Here is a 19,519-nt window from a genome sequence, read left to right on the forward strand (position 1 = left end):
AATCCTACTTAAGATTTAAAACTTAACATTGGCAATAGGTAAAAAAGTGGATAAAATATAGTAAGTGGCGTAATATCATTTCCCCAAGAGTAATACTCAGCTTCTGACAAGTAATGAGAGATCCTATATTTTCGCTTCCAAATCCAACAAACAAAAAATTCCCACCTTAAGCACTGTTCAGCATTTTTGATGCGCTTTTTGTAAACTTATTTCTCGACGAGCAATTTTCCAAAATTTTTTGCACGACTAATTCCACATAAATTTATCACTAGTTCAATATTTCTGTAAATATCCGCTAAAAAGTCCAAGCTTCTCCTTCAAACGAGACCATCATTTTATCATCTTCTAATCTCACCGATCATGAAGTCTTGTTCAGTAAGTTTAATGCGAGTTGTTTAATGGAATTTTAATGCCATGATCATACGCTAAAAATATCGACTCAAGCTAATTCTTCTCATCCCACCGATATGAAAGCATCACGAATAGCCAACAAAAGGCGATAAATCTTCTTATCTTACCGATCATGAAGTCCTGCAGTTTACTCCTGTCCTCCAGCTCCAGAAGCGCTCCGATGCTCCACATCAGTGTGAAGACGTAGATCTTCCCAAGGTGATCCTTGTTGGCATCCCGCTTGTCGTGCGAGATCAGTCCGTCGAGAAGCACTGGAAGATAAGGATTAAGAAGTAGACAGGAACAAATGATTACTTTCTTACAGCACGACTAAAAGTCCAAGTTGTCTAAATACAGCTGATTCATTTTTCAAAATATTTCATATATTATTATATTATTATTCATACATTTGTATGAGCTTGGATATCCTTACTACGTGTTTAGAATGTTAGCCAAATTGTTGTGCTTAAGAAGTTAGTTTCTTCTTCAGGAGCTTTTTCAAAATGGCCATTATTGGTATTTTTACGAAAGTGTTAACATTCAGTCCATTAAATTGAGAATAATTTAACTGCCCCTCAGACTCTAAAAAAAGTATGTCCCATTTAACAAAATTAGGTCGTTTTACCGATGCACTGCCGTATGACAAATGCCTCCAAAACTTCCATCTTGAAGATGAGGTTTTGCGTCGCATAACGATAGACTTCGGAAAAGCTTTGCTCGAACAGACCGAGAATCACCTGAATAATTGGAAATATAAGTTGCATGAGTTTTTCGAAATAGAGGAGTCATCCATGTTAACTGTAATTTCCCTTAATTGTATTTTATGTGTCATTTACTTTTATTTCATGCTTGACTGAAACTTATGCATGACTAATTTTATATGCATGACTAATTTTATATACATGAGTGATTTTGTACATGTGGCATTGTGCCAGCATGCTTGCCATTTCTGTCAGTGCTGTAGTTGTGTTATCAGGTGTTAGCCTTTGTTGTATGTTCCTACTTATATTTCTTTTAGCTCATCATTAACTATATGCATTCATTCGAATTAAGGATGCTTCATGTTAATAATAATAAGTTACTTGTTGTTAAATTATATAACTCTGTGCACTTGTGTGCAACAAGATTCTTCTCCCCATTGGTGGTTGCTTGAAGATAAGTTTACAATCCAGACACCTAATATAGGCCTGTTATGCGAAATATATTGACAATTACATCAAAAGATAATAGGTTACCAAAAAAATACAACACATTTTAAACTTTTTCATTTAGAGAAACTTTAACATATTTTTTAAACCTTTTCGATTTGAAAGACATCAACATTTTTTTTTACTTTTTCGATTTAGACATTTGTTTATTTTTATTTTTTTGTTGATTTAGACTTTATACATATGCTACAATAATGTTGTATGATACTTTATTTGTCAATACCTAAAAACTTTTTTTAATTATGTAGGGTGCCTTAATGCAACAACAAGTCATAATAATAATCATGCTTTGTGATATGAAACTCCAAACCGTAAGTTAAGACCACTGCTCTATTTATAGAACAACAGTTCTTAATTGTTGAAGTCATATTTTACCCGATTTTGTTATTTCGCTTCGTTTTCTGACGTTTATCAATAGATGTCAATAAGAGTGACATGTTTTAAGCCAGTGTTTCTCAACCTATGGATTGCGACCTAAAATTGAGTGGCCGCTTGATTGGGTTGGATCGCCAACTGCAATAGTTCACATGGGTGAATTCGTTGAGATTGGTTTTGAGCAAGATTGCTGCCGTTTTTTCGTGGAATTTAAATTCGTGGAAGCAATATAAAGACACGGATAATATTAATGAAATTCGAACTTATAACGCCAATGCCCTATGTGCGTTAGTGTTATACTCTTACGCTTAGTTTGGGTATCTTTGCTGTTATACTATTGCCTCGGGATGACCGATAGTATCGGATCGAAGACGATAACCGATGCCAACTGGTAGTATTGATACTGGTCCGATACTAGGGTGTTATCGGTGCCGATCCGATACCAAATTACCATATATACAAATTTTGACCATATAACCTGTGGAAATAGCTCTTGAATTTTTCGATTTCACCTATTTTGCTTATTAGAGCATAGCAATGACGTCATTTGTTATCGGATCGGATCGCGATAGTTTTTATCCGAAATATCGGTTATCGGTATCGGAATAAAATATAAAGTATCGGACATCCCTAGTCTTACGCTTAGTATTTGGGTCGCTTTGCTGTTATACTCTTACGATTATGCTTTGCTGTTATAGTCTTATACGCTTAGTAGGTTAAACACTGTTTTTACGCCTTGAACAGTTAGCTGCTTTATGCCTAACAATAATTCCCCATCCACTTACAGCAGCCTCCATGTCGGTTCTAGTCTTGAGCCACGCCTTCAAAATGGGCGACCAATCGAGCACAGAGGAGCTCATGAACACCATTCCGTTCCTTGATACGGTGGCAGGCGAGGCGTTATCGATGTTGTGAGGTTCGAAGATGATCTTGCAGTTGGGCGCCATCGGGATTCGATCCCCGTTCGCCAAAGTCAGAGTCTTGTTGTCGTCGAGAACACTGCGACAAAAAAAACAATGAAACTTTTAATGGTTTATTTTTGATTGGAAAGATTTGCTTTTGCGTCCGGTGCGCCACCAACTAAAAGTTGTTATGTATTTACCATCTCTATAAGAGAATACATGGAAAAATATGCTATTCCGCCGTTACAATTTTAGTTACATGTCTTAATGTCATTAACTAATGATAATACAAGTGCAATAAGAATCGTCTTTATCAAGATGATATCGATTTACTCAATTTTTTTGGTTTTGAGATGGATTATAATTATCAAGGTACATTACAGATTCGTGCATAGTTTACCTAATAGTATATAAAATGCAGGAATCGGTTTATTTAGAATATCTTATATGGTCGTTGAAATAGTGCCAACAGCAAGGCAAAAAAGCAAAAATAAGGTTTTACGTTTTTCTTTTAGAATTTGGAATATTTTATTAAATAATTACGCTTGGAAGGCATTCTCATCCATTCCTACGTTTACCAGCTGTCAAATCAAGTATATTTCCAGCTTTCTTAAAAAGGAATCACACTTTACATGATAAGTATTTCAGATCCCGTTTTTGCCCCGGATCTTCAAGTCATTTTCAATTTCTCATTCGGTCTCTTGTCAAAAAAATATTGCCATTCGACGTTGGGTTCTCTTTTGCAATGCTATATGAGACGATTTGTTTGGTCGCTTTAAAGCTGATATTTTGAATATTTTTTTAAAAATGTTGCTTTATTAACGAATTGTATAACGTTCACCATTTAAAAAAGGAGGTAATTGAAACCAGATTAATAAAAACCCGCTTTAGAAACAAAATCCCACCTGTTTAAGTTCTCGATTCAGATGGTGTTTTATCTGTTTTTATGAACAGCCTTAGATCACTTTACATGATATGTATTTCATATCCATTTTTTGACCCGTCCCTCCAATGTCTTTTCTGTTTCTCATTCGGCCCTTGTCAAAAAAATTGCCCACCCCTGCTTAAGACACCACTCAGCCCAAACTCAACCCCACCTGTTCAAGTTCTCAATCCAGATGGTGTCGACCGGTCCGTCCAGCACCAGCCACACGTGCTCGCCCTTCTTTGACCTCAAGGTACGTCGCCACAAGGTCGAGAAGATGCCGTCCGTCCAATCGTTGGTTGCCACGTCGAGACGACCGAACATCTGCGGCGCCGTGATGGCTTTCGGGTTCATTCGCATTTCACGATGCGGCTGGCCACAGTCTGTAGGCAAGTGTGTTTGTAATTAAAACACCTTTTTAATAGTTCGTCTGTGAACTGCAGGTATTTTATAGAAAATTGCTACGGTAGTTGGATTTTAGGGGATTTTGAATTCATCCAGTGTGATTATCGGCCTGTCTCTCCCAACCAGTACAGTGTGTTGAAAAATTGTTTTGATAACTTTTTTTAAAGATTGTAAATTATAAAAGATTTAGGTATATATATATGACAATTTGTACTAGATATGACAATTTTGTACAGGTATCTGAGAAAATTAGGTTTTTGAGAAATTTGTATATTTTTTTATAAATTCAGTGTTTCTTCAAAATATTTCTTCACTAGAGTTTCTTAATTTAATAAGCCATACTTTACTGTTAGGAAAGCAAATCAGTTCAACCTATGAAGTTGAACAGATGGGCAAAAAATGTTTTCTAGTTACACTGTGGCCTTTGCCTGTACCACTTTCGTTGGTACATTCACTAGACTAGACACTCCGATGCAATGCAGTTTTACAAGAGTAAACTAGCTTCTCGTTAACTACACAATAAAACGAATTTTATGAGGTAGGTTGTGACATATAGGCACAGAGACTGTAAGTCAGCACCCTTTAACATACAATATACCAACCGGTCATGGCCTTCATTAGGACGTGGATGCAGCAAGTCTTTCCTCCACCGCTGGGTCCAAGCGCCATCATTCCATGTCGGACTCTCTGCGTCTCGAAGAGCTGGATGACCTTGAGGACCCATGGTGGATGATGGACGAGTCCAGCTTCGTCTACTCGCTTCTTGATGGCCGCTTCTAACTCGGGGTAACCACCCTTGTCGAGATTGATGCCTGACGACGTTGAGAAATATAATTGGCGTATGTTGTTGAAATTAAAAGGTTTAGATAAAACCAGTAAACCTGGTTAAATGTAACATCAACCAGGAATAAACTACAAAAAACTATAAACGATTTATGAAAATATTAAGAAAAAAAGTTTTGATACTTATTGATAAAAGTCGTGTTCCTCATTCACAAAAGTCGTCATACTTTTCACAAAAGTCGTGATATACCTTCATTCATGAAAGTCGTGAGACACATTCATAAAAGTTTTGATGCTTATTCACAAAATTCGCGATAATTATCCACAAAAGTTGTGATACTCATTCACGAAAGTCGTAATACTCATTCAAAAACGTCGTGATATTCATGCTAATTCACAAAAAACATCCTATTACCCGGGAAGAGATCACTGATCAGTGAAAGGAAGAGCGGTTCATCTTCATCGATCAGCTTGGAGAGGTTCATGTCTCGGAGGACTCGCATCACCGTCATGTTCTCAGTGTCCTCCGGATTGGCGCGCTTGGCGGCACCTAGTGTCCGGAGCACAGAGAGGATGTTGCGCAATCCGAAGTCGTAATGCACCTAGGTGAGGTAAAGGCTGCGTTAAACATGTTTTCATCAATGGGAGTACACACAGTTCTGCTATTTAAACATTTATTGCTTATATGGCTGACGGATACGAAAGTTTTGTTTAAGAGCATATCGGTTTTTAGATACGACCCTATGAGTTACGTCATAACATCACTTCAATAAAACTAGCTACTTCAACTAAAACGTACTTCGCCAAGTCAACTGGTTTCTGATTAATTTACATGTGATAACGTAAAATTTTATTGAAACCATTTAGTATGTAGAATTTATTATTATCGTCACAAAGATTTTAACACTTTTGCTAGGTTAAAAATCGGTTTATGGACTTTTTGGTGTAATAAATGCAGAATACAATGACTTTCAGTCCGTTGTTAAAGTGTTTAAAAATGTAGAAATCTTTTTATTATTAATGTCACAACGATTTTAACACTAGTGTTACAGTTAAAAGTAGCTTGTCAGATAAAAGATTCAAGGAGAAGTGTCGCTTGTTGTCCAATCCACAGCAAGTTTGATTTGCCTGTTAACTTGAAGCAAAACTACAGCACAACAGAACTGCTAAGGTAAGATTAGGGGGGTTTAAAGATGGGTTTATGGACAAGACATCAACATTCGTGTTCCGTCACCTGCTTAGTGAGCTGTTCCTCGCACAAGGTGTAAAGGATGTAGAACTTTCTCGCGAGCACGATGTTGTCGATGAAACCCACAGCAGCAAGCTTCACTCTGTAAAAGGCGAATGTTTTAAGAGATAAGCAAACAGACACTGATATTTTAAAAATTAAGCTGTGTCATTGAACTTCTCAGTTTTGTTGAGATACTTCAAAGGATATTTAACCCAGGCCGCAACATGGATCTATTTGAATAATTGTTTTGTAAGTACTACTTAATTCGTGTAGGATTTGGTTACCGAGTTCTTAAGTCATAAACCCAGTCACATGATACATTGACAAAATCCATTGACTTTAAGTTTTATAACAAGTAAACGCCATGTTCTTAATTGTAAAGCAGTTCAGTGTTAAAATATTAGGCACTTTTTGTTTAACTTAAACCGCATTTGCGAAAAATGTAGTTTATTTTCAAAATAAAATTTCGTGTCAGATAAAAGACAAGACCCAACTGAAGCTGCGGACAGAAGTTTTCGTTTAAATTCAACCGCATTTGCGAAAAATATGGTTTATTTTCAACCTGATAATGATTTGTCGATCGGGAACCATCATGGCAACGTTCCGGAAGTGAATCTTCAGGTTTTCCGGAAGTTCTTGCCTTCCGGCGTATCCGGGGTTCATTGTAAGGAAGATTCCAAACTCCGGATTCATCAGAACCTAAACAAGGATCAATTAAATGGTGGCTACACTCAAATATTTAAAGTATGACATAAAATACAATATTCTTTCGGCTTTTCTGTCGTAATCAAAGTCAGAGATATACTTCGCTAAAAAGGCATGTTGAGTCTCATTGTTCGTGGATGCTTTGTAGACACTAAAAATTTGGCGAGCTATATATATTTTATCCTATGTAACTAAAGACTTTAGCTACAAACAAAATTCCAACGAATATTTGCTTCTTTCTCTAACATTTTGCATCCTTCTTTTCTACGACTGTAAAGAAAACTGACGTCTTATTATTTTTGTACAAACCAGTTAACCACGGAAAAGTAATTTGATCAACAAAATAAGTTGTTAATGGAAAACGTCCACTTTTACAAGTCCTTCCATAGATGCGTGGTTACCATAAATTTAAAAACAAATTCAAAAACTTAAATGTTAATGGATGGCTCTTAATTTCGGTGAATGATATCTGAAGTCGGAAAATGCTTTGTCCCGCATTCCGACTTGGACAACTAGATTTATTTTTATTATTGGGACAACTAGATTTATTGGCTTTTCAAAAGTTAGATAGGAAATTAAAACTAGATTATTTCGGTTTTTCTAAATTTGATTGAAGATTTCGATCATTTTGTTTTCGAAAAAATGCTGTTGGACAAAGTCCCAGTTTTGGTAAAATCCCAATTGAATTTGAGCACACAAGCAATTCACAAATTAGATTAGAATTAGAATTGGTCGCATTTTGAATTAGAAAACTATAGAAGTATCTAGTTGTCCACGTCTCCCCGCCACCCCGTGTCTTGTGTGTATATCCCTGTAAAATAGACGACTAAACAATTGTGGTTCAAGTGTACAAGTACCTCGTCTCCGTCTGTGAAAATGAACTTGTTCTTCCTCTCCTTCTTGGCCTGAAGAACAACCGCGATCTGTTGAGCTGCCACCGATAGCACTGGAAGCTCGATGCGGTTGAACTCGTCGAAGCAGCCCCACGAACCCGATTGCGCAAGACCTGGGCGAAATTGCGCAATGTTATTATGAAACGGAATAGCACGAAACTATACAGGATTAAATTTGCCTGCAATAGCTTGCCAAGGCAATAGGATTGTCGTTATGAGGATTCTTCTAAGGTTTACCGAAATAACTTTGTTTGGCTTTTCGATGTTATACAAAATCACGTAAGTTCTTGTTTACATAAGACACAACTGTTCTGAGTTTGATTTTAAAAGCGATTTGCTTTAGCACCATGAACAAAATTCTGACAAAATTAAATTCTATATTTTTCTGTCTGGTCGAACTTCGCGCGTGTGTGTATACGTGTGTTGTATTTAACAAAAAAAGTGATAAATTTTTTTCTTCATTTATTTAAAACAATTTTAAATTTAGCATGGCCAAAAAAATCCAAACAGGGGCTGAAAGTTTTATGTCGTCTCTACATAAATTTATTTCTATTTAGCTTCAATAACCAGTATTGGTAACATTAAACCAGAAAAAGATCAAATTAAACGGACGATAAAATAACTCAAGCACAAAACGAGCATCCTTCAAAAATGCGCACCTTTAAAGATTCGTCCCAGGCCCCTGAAGTCCATTTGGTCGGAGCAGTTGAAAACAACCACGTACTTGCCCAAGGCCTTGCCCATGTCCTTTGTAGTCTCGGTCTTTCCGGTTCCAGCTGGCCCGGCCGGGGCTCCCCCCATGCTCATACCCAAGGCCTGGGCCAGGGTGATGTAACATCTGTATAAAAAGAAATTTAACGTACTGCTATTTAACATGTAAATGTCGTTGTCACATATATTTGGGTTTACGCTATCCTTGCGTGGGTTGTTCGTCGGTAGTATGGTCTCTGAGCTTTCTCGAATACAGTTTAAAATGTTTTTAATATTCATAAACAGATAATTTAGGTTTTGTGAGCGTTTCGGCAATAACAAAAAAAACGACTATTTACTGTAAAACTTAGAACCTATAGTGACTGATTTTGACTAATTTTGACTGAGACAAGAAAGTCTGAAGTATAAGGTTAACGAATTAACATTTTTGGTTTACGATTCTACATAATTTCCAAATCTAATATTTGTTACTAACCGACCTAAATTATCTATTTACATCCCAAAATAATTTCCCTTTATAAGGCTGATACTCTGCCTTAATAGGTTACATATTTCAGTCATGATCTTACCGAGTCTATCTCGCTAGAGACTTGTTTTAGACGTTTTTTACCTCTTGCCTTGCATACATGGGAGACTGATTTCGATATACCGTTTAAAACATGAGAACATTTTTTAGAGGAAAATAATAAAGCACCAATTTTTGTTTCAGTTTCAAATTGAATAAGGCTATAGTTAATGAAAAGAATTAAACATATTTCTAATAATTCGTTGTACGTCGTCTAGTTCCAATATACCGTTTTTGCAGTTGGTCGTACAAGCAACTACTGGCCCTTGGGAATATATTTCAGTTTATTAGACTTTTTAAAACTATTTCACATTTTAGATCCGGAAAACATACTAAGTTAGTGGACCGTAAAGGACATAAGGACAACAAGGCAGTGTCATAGCTATAAAAACAATCTTGCTGTGAAAATCGAATTATCTATATTGCAACCTTGGCTAAAGTTGTTAATTAGAATTTTAAACGACTTGACCTGAAGTCTTTGTTGGGAAAATGACTTTTCTGCCACGTCGTCTCACCTGTCAGTAAGGGGTGTGATGACGAGCCTCTCCGTGCATCCAAGGAACTCGTTCTGGTAGATGAAGTTGACGTCAGTGATGGAGGCGAGTGTCTTGTCGCGATCCTCGTCGAAGTAAAACCGGCATTGCTTCTGCCACTCGAAGTCGGACGGGCTCTTGATGTGCAATTTGACCTAAGAGAGAAATACAGCGTGTTCAGTATGCAGGGCAAAAATCAAAATCAACATAAACGGAACACGTACAATATTTTATGCACATGCCTCTTGGTGTAATTGTTTAAACTTAAGGGGAATGTCATTTTGAATATGTAGAAAAAATGAAAATGTTTGCATGCTATATGTTGCGCTTTTCTTGTTTTGTAGTTTAGTTATTGCTCACAACCGGAAGATTTTACCAATTTTTATAGCATAACGTTCCTAAAGGACTTGACTTGAAATTGACTTGCTCTAAATATGACTTGAATGGCAATTGACTTGTTAATTATTCAAAATGACTTGATTACAACACTGTCATTTGCTGACCATACTGACCAGTAGGCATCAAATGCAGCCTGCCATTTGCTTATAACCGAATTACCCATACTAAATAACGGCATTATGTCTACGCAACATACTTATCGCCAGTCATAAACTGACCAGCGGACTAGAACTCCATTATTTTACAAATGACTTGACTTGGAGTTAAATCATTTTAAAATAACTTATTTACAACACCGTCATTTGCTGACCATACTGGCCAGTAGGCATCTAATGCAGCCTGCCATTTGACCTTCTGCCTACGAAACTTACATACCACTGGTCATGAACTGACCAGCGGTCTTTTAATAATCTCCGGCCGCATCTTACCAGTTCGTCGAAGATGTCTCTCTGATGGACGTGGATGGTGATAAGGGTCTCGTACTTCGTCCTTTCCACCGAGCTGAGGTCCTTGGTGGTCATCCCGATCAGTGTGTTGAGCAGGTTGAGGAAGGACTGGTTGGTGCTCTGCATGATCTTGCGGTCGTACTTTGCGTTGGAAAGGGCGTCAGTTGAGTCGCGGGTCCACAGCATTTGTAGGCCAAGCACTCCGATCTGTGGATAAATTATATTGAAGGCCATTTAGCATCTTGCGTTTTTTTTTCAGACTTCACCTTAGGATGTGGCGCAACCCAATATTATGATCTGAGCAAATTTAAACTTTAATCGTGTGTAACGATAAAGTAGTTCTGGCTGTATTAGTTTTATTCCCTTTTCAGTTAATAGTATACCGAAAGCAAAAACGTGAATTTAATTACACCCGGCTGAACAACTGACATCGCAAATACATATAAGATTCAGGTAATCATTATAACGTTATTGGCTCGAAGGAAATGATAATGCAGATATTAAAGTCGCTATAAGATAGAAAAACGTATATTTTAGCAATAGGTTACCAAAACAAATTCTAAATTTAGAAACGGCAGCTTTTAATAAAACATTTAAGTTTTACAGCGAAAAACAACGTATCTTATATTCGGGGCGAAAGGTTTCTTGAAACAACCAAGAAAAGAACGCTTACTCGTTTGGTCGTACGCCTTTAAATTACGGGACGAATGAAGTTTAGAGTCCAGAAATTTGTTTTCGTTAACTTGACATAGAGTTTTTATTGTTTCAAAGTTAGTACCGACTCCGCCGAGCGCAATGTTTTTCGGGACTCGAGTAATGCTTCGTAAAACTGCCAAGACTTCGAGTCCAAAGTCCGACATGCGCATGCGCAGTATCAAATTTCGAAAATGTAAAGGCCACAAATTGTAAATTGAAAAGGCGGAATAGCATGTGGTTGGATATTTTCCAACCATTTATTTTGGGTGGATAAACTGTATGACATCCCTATGTATTGTTAAATATTCACCCTATTTTAGTTACGTAAATGGGTGAATTACAGGCTGTAGAGTCAGAGTCGGACTCATGACTCGACGAAATCTAACATTTGGCCAGAGTCGGACTAGGGACTCGGGAGTCGGACACGGGTTCCTTTCTTTGGCCGGAGTCCAAACAGGTTCATTTTTAACGGACTCCGCAGCCCTAGTCAAAAGTGCAGCCCTAGTGAAAAGTATAAACTGCAAACCTGCGCCGGGAAAGTGTTGAGGAAGTCGATAAGATTGAAGCTCGGGTCCTGGATAGCCATAAAGGCGGTGCGTATGATTCCGTGCACAGAGAGCCGTGATTTGTCGAGCAGATGCTGAAGCCAGATCTCCACGTTACCTTCGGCCAACACCGGCTGGACCAAGTCGATAGTTTCACCTTCCTTGGACGAGATTGCCAGGATACGGTCGTAGATCTGAAGAAGGCAAAATTTATTTGATTGTTTAAAATTTTTTTTTTTATTAAGTTTGTCTTTGATGGTGGAGGATAGGGACGTCTTTAAGTAAAGCTTCAAGACAATTAAACGTAGTGAAGGTAACCAGTAGGCACTATATAAAGACAAATTCTAGTGAATTCTCGACAAGCTTTCGCACAACCGTGATTCTTCAGGTCAAGGTGCAAATTTTAGACTTCGTCATTCTAATCGCCTTTTACTCGCGCTTGTGCTTCTACTTCGTGCATTTTATTGCTTTCATTCTTACTTTGACCTGATGAAGCACGGTTGTGCGAAAGCTTGTCACGATTTCAATAGAATTTGTCGTTATACATTTATTTGAAATATGCCTGATTTCCCCTATTTATAATAAGACAAATACGGCCACTTGCAAAAACGTAATGAGTGTCAAGCCTACGTATATTGTACATTATGTACAAACTTTGTTGATTTTTACTTACAACAAACGCAACACTTGGATATTAAAATATTAGGCGAATTTAAAAAAAATACCATTTGAATTATTCGCAAATCATAGCTGCACCGATACCACCCTGGTATCGGACGAGAACCGATACTACCACTTGGTATCGAGTATCGGTCCGTTGTTTCTAATATCGGACAACCCTAGTTAAAACGCAAGAACGTACCTTGTCGTGGAACCGGACCGTCTTGATGTTGTCGAATACGTTGAGGAGGTGAGCTTGGATTGTGTGGGAGTCACTTGCTTGTCCCAGGATCTCAAGAAGAGCGGGATCAGACACGAAGAAGAATCGGGGGAAGAGGAGTCGCTTCTTCTCCAGGTATCTGAAGAGGATCAAAATCGCAAGAAGTGAGAATGCTGCGATAATTAACCGGTTTCTATTCGGAAGTTAGCCTTGATTTCTTTGTGGAAATTAGACAGCTACATTATTTGCTCGATATAATTGCCTTAAATTATTCAACTTATTTCATAAACTTATTTTGATGTACCCATTATTCTTTGTAGATTCTTATTCATTTTTTTCCAATAAATCTTAATTGTTGAAATGTTTAATATATATATGTTTTCTCCAGGTATTTTAAGAGGATCATAAAATACAAGCAATGAAAATGCCGCGATAGTTAGTCGGTTTCTTTTCGACAGCAAACCGTGCCTTACTTGTGGAATGGATACATAGCTTCAATTCTTTAGAGTGCTTGATTTTATCGTTCATCGTTTTTGTTTTAAATTTTTTGCTGACTAATTTTGCCCTAAACCAGCGGTTCTTAACCTATGGGTAATTTTCCACATGTGGGGAATTTCAGGATTGCAGGTGAGCAATCAGCTTAACCAGGTATCTAAAGAGGATCAAAATAAAAGCAATGAAAATGCCGCGATAGTTAGTCGGGTTCTTTTCGAAAGCAAACCGTGCTTTTATAGCTTCATTTCTTATAGAGTGCTCGATTTTTTATCGTGTTTGGTCGTTTCAAATTATTTGTTGACTAAGTTTGGCTTAAACCGTTATTCTTTGTAGATTCTCTTTTAGTTTTTTCCAATAAATTTCCATTGTTGAAATTTTTAACAGGCATGTTGTAATATGAAGGCATTATATATGCATATATGTGTGTGCTAGTTTAAAACATCAGGTTTTTAATAGCAAACCCGTTCCGGGTGATTATACTCTGCTTATTATTTGGGTGTTATTGCCAAAACCCAATTTAAAGAGTGGCCACATGGGGCCGGATAACTTGAGAAAACTTTGAACTTTAAAACGCTTCTTTTTGTGTTCTACTGAAAAGCCCTGTACCGGTATTTTTAAGGCCTTCTCAAATTAAGATAACGGTATTTTCGCTTTGTACACCAACAATGCAAAAGGTAAAAATCTCCGGAATGTTTGCGTTTCAAAACGTCGCCTACTCATTTTTTTTAATAATATGACTAGAACAGAAACTAGCTAATATTAGCGTAATCAGGTGGCACTATATAAAGACAAGTTGTATTGATTCTAGACAAGATTTCAATACAACCGTGCTTCATCAGGCCAAAGTAAGTAAAGTAAGTAAAATGCAAGGAAGTAAAAGCACAAGCGCAAGTAAAAGGCGATAAGAATGATGAAGTCTAATATATCCACCTGATGCCACCTGAATACCATTTAGAATTAGACCAATTTAACCATTCACAAGGATTATAGCTAATATGAAATCGTTATTGTATACAGCAGACTTCAGAAACTTCGAGAAGACTCTTACCCGGTGAGTGACTTCTGGCAGAGTTCCAGCTGTTCGAGTAGATGGGGCAGCAGCTGTTGGAGGGTCTCGTCACCCACACAACAGTTGACCACCTTGACCATCTCGTGGGCGCGGGTCATGATTCGAACCCAGGACTTGTCGATGCCGGAGAATCGCTTCGCTTCCTACACAACGTAAAAGCGACAAGGTTTCTTAAAATTGTCTGCAGAGTGTTTCAGTTGAAAATAAGCAGAGTTCGGATGGTTGTAGCCGCCATTATGCAACTAAAAGCGGCATTTTTAGCAGATAGTCATGTGCGAATGAGTTGCGCTAAGATTAATTAGGATTTTTGATGGATTTTTTTTGTAATTTATAGGTACGTGTAAACGCCATAGTTGAGTATTCCCCTTTTGCATATTTCTACAAACCTAATTAACTTACTCGTGCTTTAACTTGCAGTTTAAAAGTACGACGACAAGTAAATAAACCTTTCATTCAAATGACATTTTTGTGAGTTTTTGTTTCAAAGCGACACACAAGTTATACTTAAGTGAAACCGTTCAAAATTCTATTTTACCACGAATTCTTATATAACCGGCTAAATAGGAAAACAAAATATACATACTTCAAAATCAAAATCTAATACAGGTAAAAAAAACGATTCTGTGTCATTTACAGTCAAATACCATTTTAAAAGTAAAAAAGCATATTAAATAACTTAAAAATCGAAGAAAGGCAAATTCCTTTAGAAAAGCCTACCTTGGGCAGTTGCTTAGCGATATCTCCCCCCACAAAGACTGCCTCCAAGTAGACCCAGAGGTTCTGCACAGTCATCCAGTTCTCAATGATCTCTGTGGTGTTGGTCAGGTTCTGGACCCACTTCTGAATGCGAGGACGGAACGGTGTATTGTACCTGAGAAAAGGTTAAAAATGTGTAACGGAGTTCCAACTTATTCAATGAAACATTCACATATATGTGTGTTAATAACTGAGATCTAGCCCTTCAAAGCTGCTTTTCAACCAACGACTACGGCTTACGTATAATTAGTACACCGAAAGCCATCGCAGACTCACCGAATCTGTTGATCTATGATGCAAGCAGAGCAGACTAGAAAAACAACTAGCCTGCTGTGAGGTTCGAACTCACGACCTCCGGTCAAGCCGGAACCGTCGCTCTACCAACTGAGCTATGCAGGCTCAGAGAGGAGCGAGTCGAGAAACAACCATACGCCAATGCTTCTGTTTAGCTCAATCTGTTAGTACAAGCAACCTCATTGAAGGGGACCCACAGTACCATATCATTTATTCAATGAAACATTCACACATATGTGTGTTAATAACTGAGATCTAGCCCTTCGAAGCTGCTTTTTAACCAACGATTACGGCTTACGTATAATTAGTACACCGAAAGCCATCGCAGACTCACCGAATCTGTTGATCTATGATGCAAGCAGAGCAGACTAGAAAAACAACTAGCCTGCAGTGAGGTTCGAACTCACGACCTCCGGTCAAGCCGGGACCGTCGCTCTACCAACTGAGCTATGCAGGCTCAGAGAGGAGCGAGTCGAGAAACAACCATACGCCAATGCTTCTGTTTAGCTCAATCTGTTAGTACAAGCAACCTCATAGAAGGGGATCCACAGTACCATATCATTTATTCAATGAAACATTCACACATATGTGCGTTAATAAGGAGTTCCAACTTTTTACTAATTTCGTACCCTGTGTTTTGTTGTCGCACTCTGATTCTATTGCTTTGCAACATGCAACCTTGCACGCGTTGCTATTTGGCTAGCGAACCTAAGGCGCAGTAATTATTGGTTTATGTTGAAATGGTGAGTGCATTCTGCGCTCCGTATAACCGTGCGCCATATATATAAAATATATAAAAAAAAATAATAATAATATATAAAAAGCTTAATAACTTAATTTATTATTTTATTCATTTAAATAGATTTCTATTTTTTTTTTATTCATTTGAAAAGATTTCATGTGTTATGATGCATATTGCGTAACTATAGTATTGTGCTCTTCTTGAAAAAAAAATGTTTTAGATCATTTTTATACCCCTTGTGGTTCTGTTTGGATCATACGATATAGATAAAAGATCAACAACTAGCAGTTAAGTGTTGGAACAGGCTTAGATCCCAATATAAACAACAAAAATAATATCACTGTTTTATCAATATATTAATACCTACATTCTAGTCAAGCACGTGAAACGACGTTTATACGAGCCGAAAAAAACGAACAGAGTTTTATCTCAAGTGCCCACCTGTTGCTCATTAGAGAGCTGAGGATCATCAAGCTGTCCTCAATAGCCGCCACTATCTCCCCTGTGTGGTCTCCCCTCAGCAGAAGCTCTCCCCTGCTTTTAAACGTGGCGAAAACAAACTCGTGACTGTCCCACTCCGCTATCACCTAAGAAAGCAAGAGGTTTACTTGAACGTTAATAAATTGGTATAAGAATTTATTTATTAAATATAGCTATTGGTCATAAGAACACAGTCCAATTGATTTGTTTAACAAAAAAATGTTTTAAAGGAGTTTGTTTATTTGATAGCAAGGGCAAACTGGGGCGTAATTACACTTGGAAGTTTCCTATGGAATTTTCTAGTCGAAAAAAGTTGAGGAACAAGGAAAAGGTATTTTATGTTTGTGTCATACAATATTGATTAATATCAATTGCAAGTGTTTTGAAAATATCACTTCATGCGTTATACAGTACAAACACTTTGGAACATCTTGAAAAGCCGTATCAACAATATTTTTCTGACACAAGTTCTTAACAAAAAATCGACCAACCATAATTCAGAGGAAATGTTAAGAGTCTCGATCTTAACATGCTGGATTTAGCGGGGTAAGCAAAACGTCCGAAACCAAAGTAAACCTATTGCAACGCACCCTGTTCATTATTTTCAACTTACCAGCTTCAGCTTGGCTTCGATGTCGCGCTCCTTGACGGCTGCGATGCAGATGTCCTCAATATCCTCCTTAAACTCGAGAAGAGGAGCTTCCATTATTCCTCGGAGCGTGAAGGTTTCGTTCTCAACGTCGAACTCGTGCTTCGTAACCTGAGAGTGAATGTAGACTTATAATGTTACAAGTGCAAGGTATGATGGTCACTGGTAGAAAAGGCGTCCTGTGCGCTTAAGAGGATGCATAGAAAAAAACAGATGTGCCGTGTGCAAGATAAACAACTTTAGTTTAGTGGGACTACAGTGAAGAAATAAATGGGTACACTTTTTCCAAAGGATCTGTAATGTGGTTTGATAATTAATTGCAAATCCAAAAAGGTCGTTTAACTGAAGATGACTGAAGATGACACAAGCTCGTATCGAAAAGTCCTAATCAAGATGATGTCGATCTAATTGACATTTTTTGCTTTGCGAATCATTATACAGAAATAAACGTTTTCCAAAATAGGCACTGTTTACACTTATTGCGATAAAGGTTTACTGTTTAAAAAAAAACACAGAACATGTCAATTAACATTAGGAAGATTTCTTTTAAAGGACAAACATTTTTTTCAAAAACATTGTTTTCTGAAACATTGAATAAACAGCACAATCATTCTAAGTCACTTCGTAACACGTATTTAAAAACACATATCGTAAATCACACACGGAACTATACTACAAAGCTCATTAAATTTTTACTTACGGTTCCTATTCTCTCCCAATGCCTTTCCTTCATCGCCTTGTTAGACATGAGTTCAAGTAATGGACACGTTTCACTAAAGTCGTCGATCGTTTTCTTTAGATCCAAGTAAGCTTGCCACTCGCGCAACGCCTTTGGAAGTTTACGGCATCTACAAATATTTAAAGCAGTTTTAGTTTTGCTTTTTTGTGTTTCACGTCAAAAAATAACATTTTATTACCGGTACGGCATACCCGTAATACTTCGTTTACCGGAACATTTGGAACACTTTTAAGACCGTTGTTGCCTTATCAAGCATCACCCCACCAATTAACCCAGTATGACGTCATAATACACGTGACCGGGGTCCAGTGTCGCGTGACCAACACTCGAACAAGCGGTTTTGGCCCTTCGCACGGATTCTACTTCATAGTATTCTACTAGCTAGATACAGCGTTATTTAACGGCTTGAACCACCGTGTCACGGTAACGTTTGTACTGAGATTTGTGAATATACTAAACAAGCAATAACAACTGAGTGAAGTGACTTTGCCTAGAGTTCAAGAAGCTAAGGACAGGTATTTTTAACGGCTTGCTCCTTTAAGTCAGGTGTGACAAGGAACGTGTAAGAGACTTTGGCAGCCGTCGGCCCTCGCCTTAAGGGCCAGCGTTTCTTACCCGTAGCAACCCCAAACGCTAATACCGTTCCCACTACTTAACAAAAAAACAATAACGATAACTAATCGGCTATTCAAGAATTTAAATAAAATTGTGAAACTAATTACTGATGAATATGTCTTTATGACTGATGAATATTGTGGGCTACTAAAAGACAAATGATTTTCAAAACGATGGTGTGTTTCAACGGTACACCACACGCAGCGTGTTGGAAAGGCGACAAAATGACTCTTTTAGCTTGTTACAGCTGCAACCATTTGACAAACAGCACATATTGCACAGATTGGATATATAGCCGCCCGGAAATGCCGTTTACCAACAAGTTACGAATCCAGCAACAATTTACTCCGCACCTGTTCTGAAACTCGCTCAGTTCGTCGTTTATCTTCTCGATGTTGATTTCGGACCAGAGGATGTCGTAGTAACCGTTCACAGTCTCGATCACATTGTTGTAGAGGCCGTAGAGCTTCTGCAGAAGGTTTAGCTGGCGTCTGATGTCGTGCAACTCGGGGTAGGGAGTCACTGGAAGGCCGAATAACTCCTCGCCGCCTGCCACCAAAGAACACTTTAGATTTTTTGAAAAACTGGGAAAATTTTGAAGGAAAGATATAATAAGGAACTGTCATTTTACCGCCACTAAAAATATTATATGAAAAATTGGACGGCATTCATAGAAAACCTTGTTAGTATAAAACCAAACCGTTAAGTTTGGAAGAAAACAATTTTTTAAAAGAGCCTAAATTTTCGATGTTTTAACCGTTGCAGTTTACATTTTGAAATTAATTGAAAACACTTCAACACGATTTCATTCTGCCTTGGATGGGAGATACTGGCTGGTCAAAAAGCTCCTAGTCGCCTGTCTCCCAAGAAATTTTTGATTTTTGAAAACTGGGAAAATCATACAGGATAATATAATAAGGGACTGCCATTTTATCACCACCAACCATAAATAAAAATTTGGACGAATTCAACAGAAAGACCTTATTAGCCTAAACCAAATGTTAAGTTTGAAAGACAACAATATAATAAAATAATCTATAATAATTCTTCGACATGTTCTAGTCGTTGCGGTATGCGCGTCACAGTTT

General features: G+C 37.7%; 1 protein-coding gene and 1 non-coding gene across 2 annotated transcripts in view; both read right to left on the minus strand.

Annotated features, from left to right (window-relative positions):
- The window catches only part of LOC146138725 (dynein axonemal heavy chain 5-like), an 82,847-nt gene that overhangs the window by 37,724 nt on the left and 25,604 nt on the right, over positions 1 to 19,519 (minus strand). Inside the window, exons 27-46 of the mRNA XM_083394043.1 lie at positions 18,785 to 18,980; positions 17,778 to 17,925; positions 17,042 to 17,188; positions 16,390 to 16,535; positions 14,874 to 15,027; positions 14,136 to 14,299; positions 12,575 to 12,731; positions 11,694 to 11,906; positions 10,454 to 10,678; positions 9,609 to 9,781; positions 8,477 to 8,655; positions 7,782 to 7,930; positions 6,782 to 6,918; positions 6,223 to 6,319; positions 5,404 to 5,590; positions 4,808 to 5,017; positions 3,973 to 4,183; positions 2,759 to 2,972; positions 1,016 to 1,127; positions 519 to 662 (exon numbers count right to left, since the gene is read on the minus strand). Of these exons, the coding sequence (XP_083250169.1) occupies positions 519 to 662; positions 1,016 to 1,127; positions 2,759 to 2,972; positions 3,973 to 4,183; positions 4,808 to 5,017; positions 5,404 to 5,590; positions 6,223 to 6,319; positions 6,782 to 6,918; positions 7,782 to 7,930; positions 8,477 to 8,655; positions 9,609 to 9,781; positions 10,454 to 10,678; positions 11,694 to 11,906; positions 12,575 to 12,731; positions 14,136 to 14,299; positions 14,874 to 15,027; positions 16,390 to 16,535; positions 17,042 to 17,188; positions 17,778 to 17,925; positions 18,785 to 18,980 (3,363 nt within the window). The remainder of the gene's footprint in view (positions 1 to 518; positions 663 to 1,015; positions 1,128 to 2,758; positions 2,973 to 3,972; positions 4,184 to 4,807; positions 5,018 to 5,403; positions 5,591 to 6,222; positions 6,320 to 6,781; positions 6,919 to 7,781; positions 7,931 to 8,476; positions 8,656 to 9,608; positions 9,782 to 10,453; positions 10,679 to 11,693; positions 11,907 to 12,574; positions 12,732 to 14,135; positions 14,300 to 14,873; positions 15,028 to 16,389; positions 16,536 to 17,041; positions 17,189 to 17,777; positions 17,926 to 18,784; positions 18,981 to 19,519) is intronic.
- Positions 15,589 to 15,663, minus strand: Trnaa-ggc (transfer RNA alanine (anticodon GGC)). The gene has a single exon. It is a non-coding gene; the product is annotated as a tRNA-Ala (tRNA).

The sequence above is a fragment of the Ascidiella aspersa genome, chromosome 7, assembly GCF_963924565.1.
Source record: "Ascidiella aspersa chromosome 7, kaAscAspe10.2, whole genome shotgun sequence".
Classification (NCBI taxonomy): Eukaryota; Metazoa; Chordata; class Ascidiacea; order Phlebobranchia; family Ascidiidae; genus Ascidiella; species Ascidiella aspersa.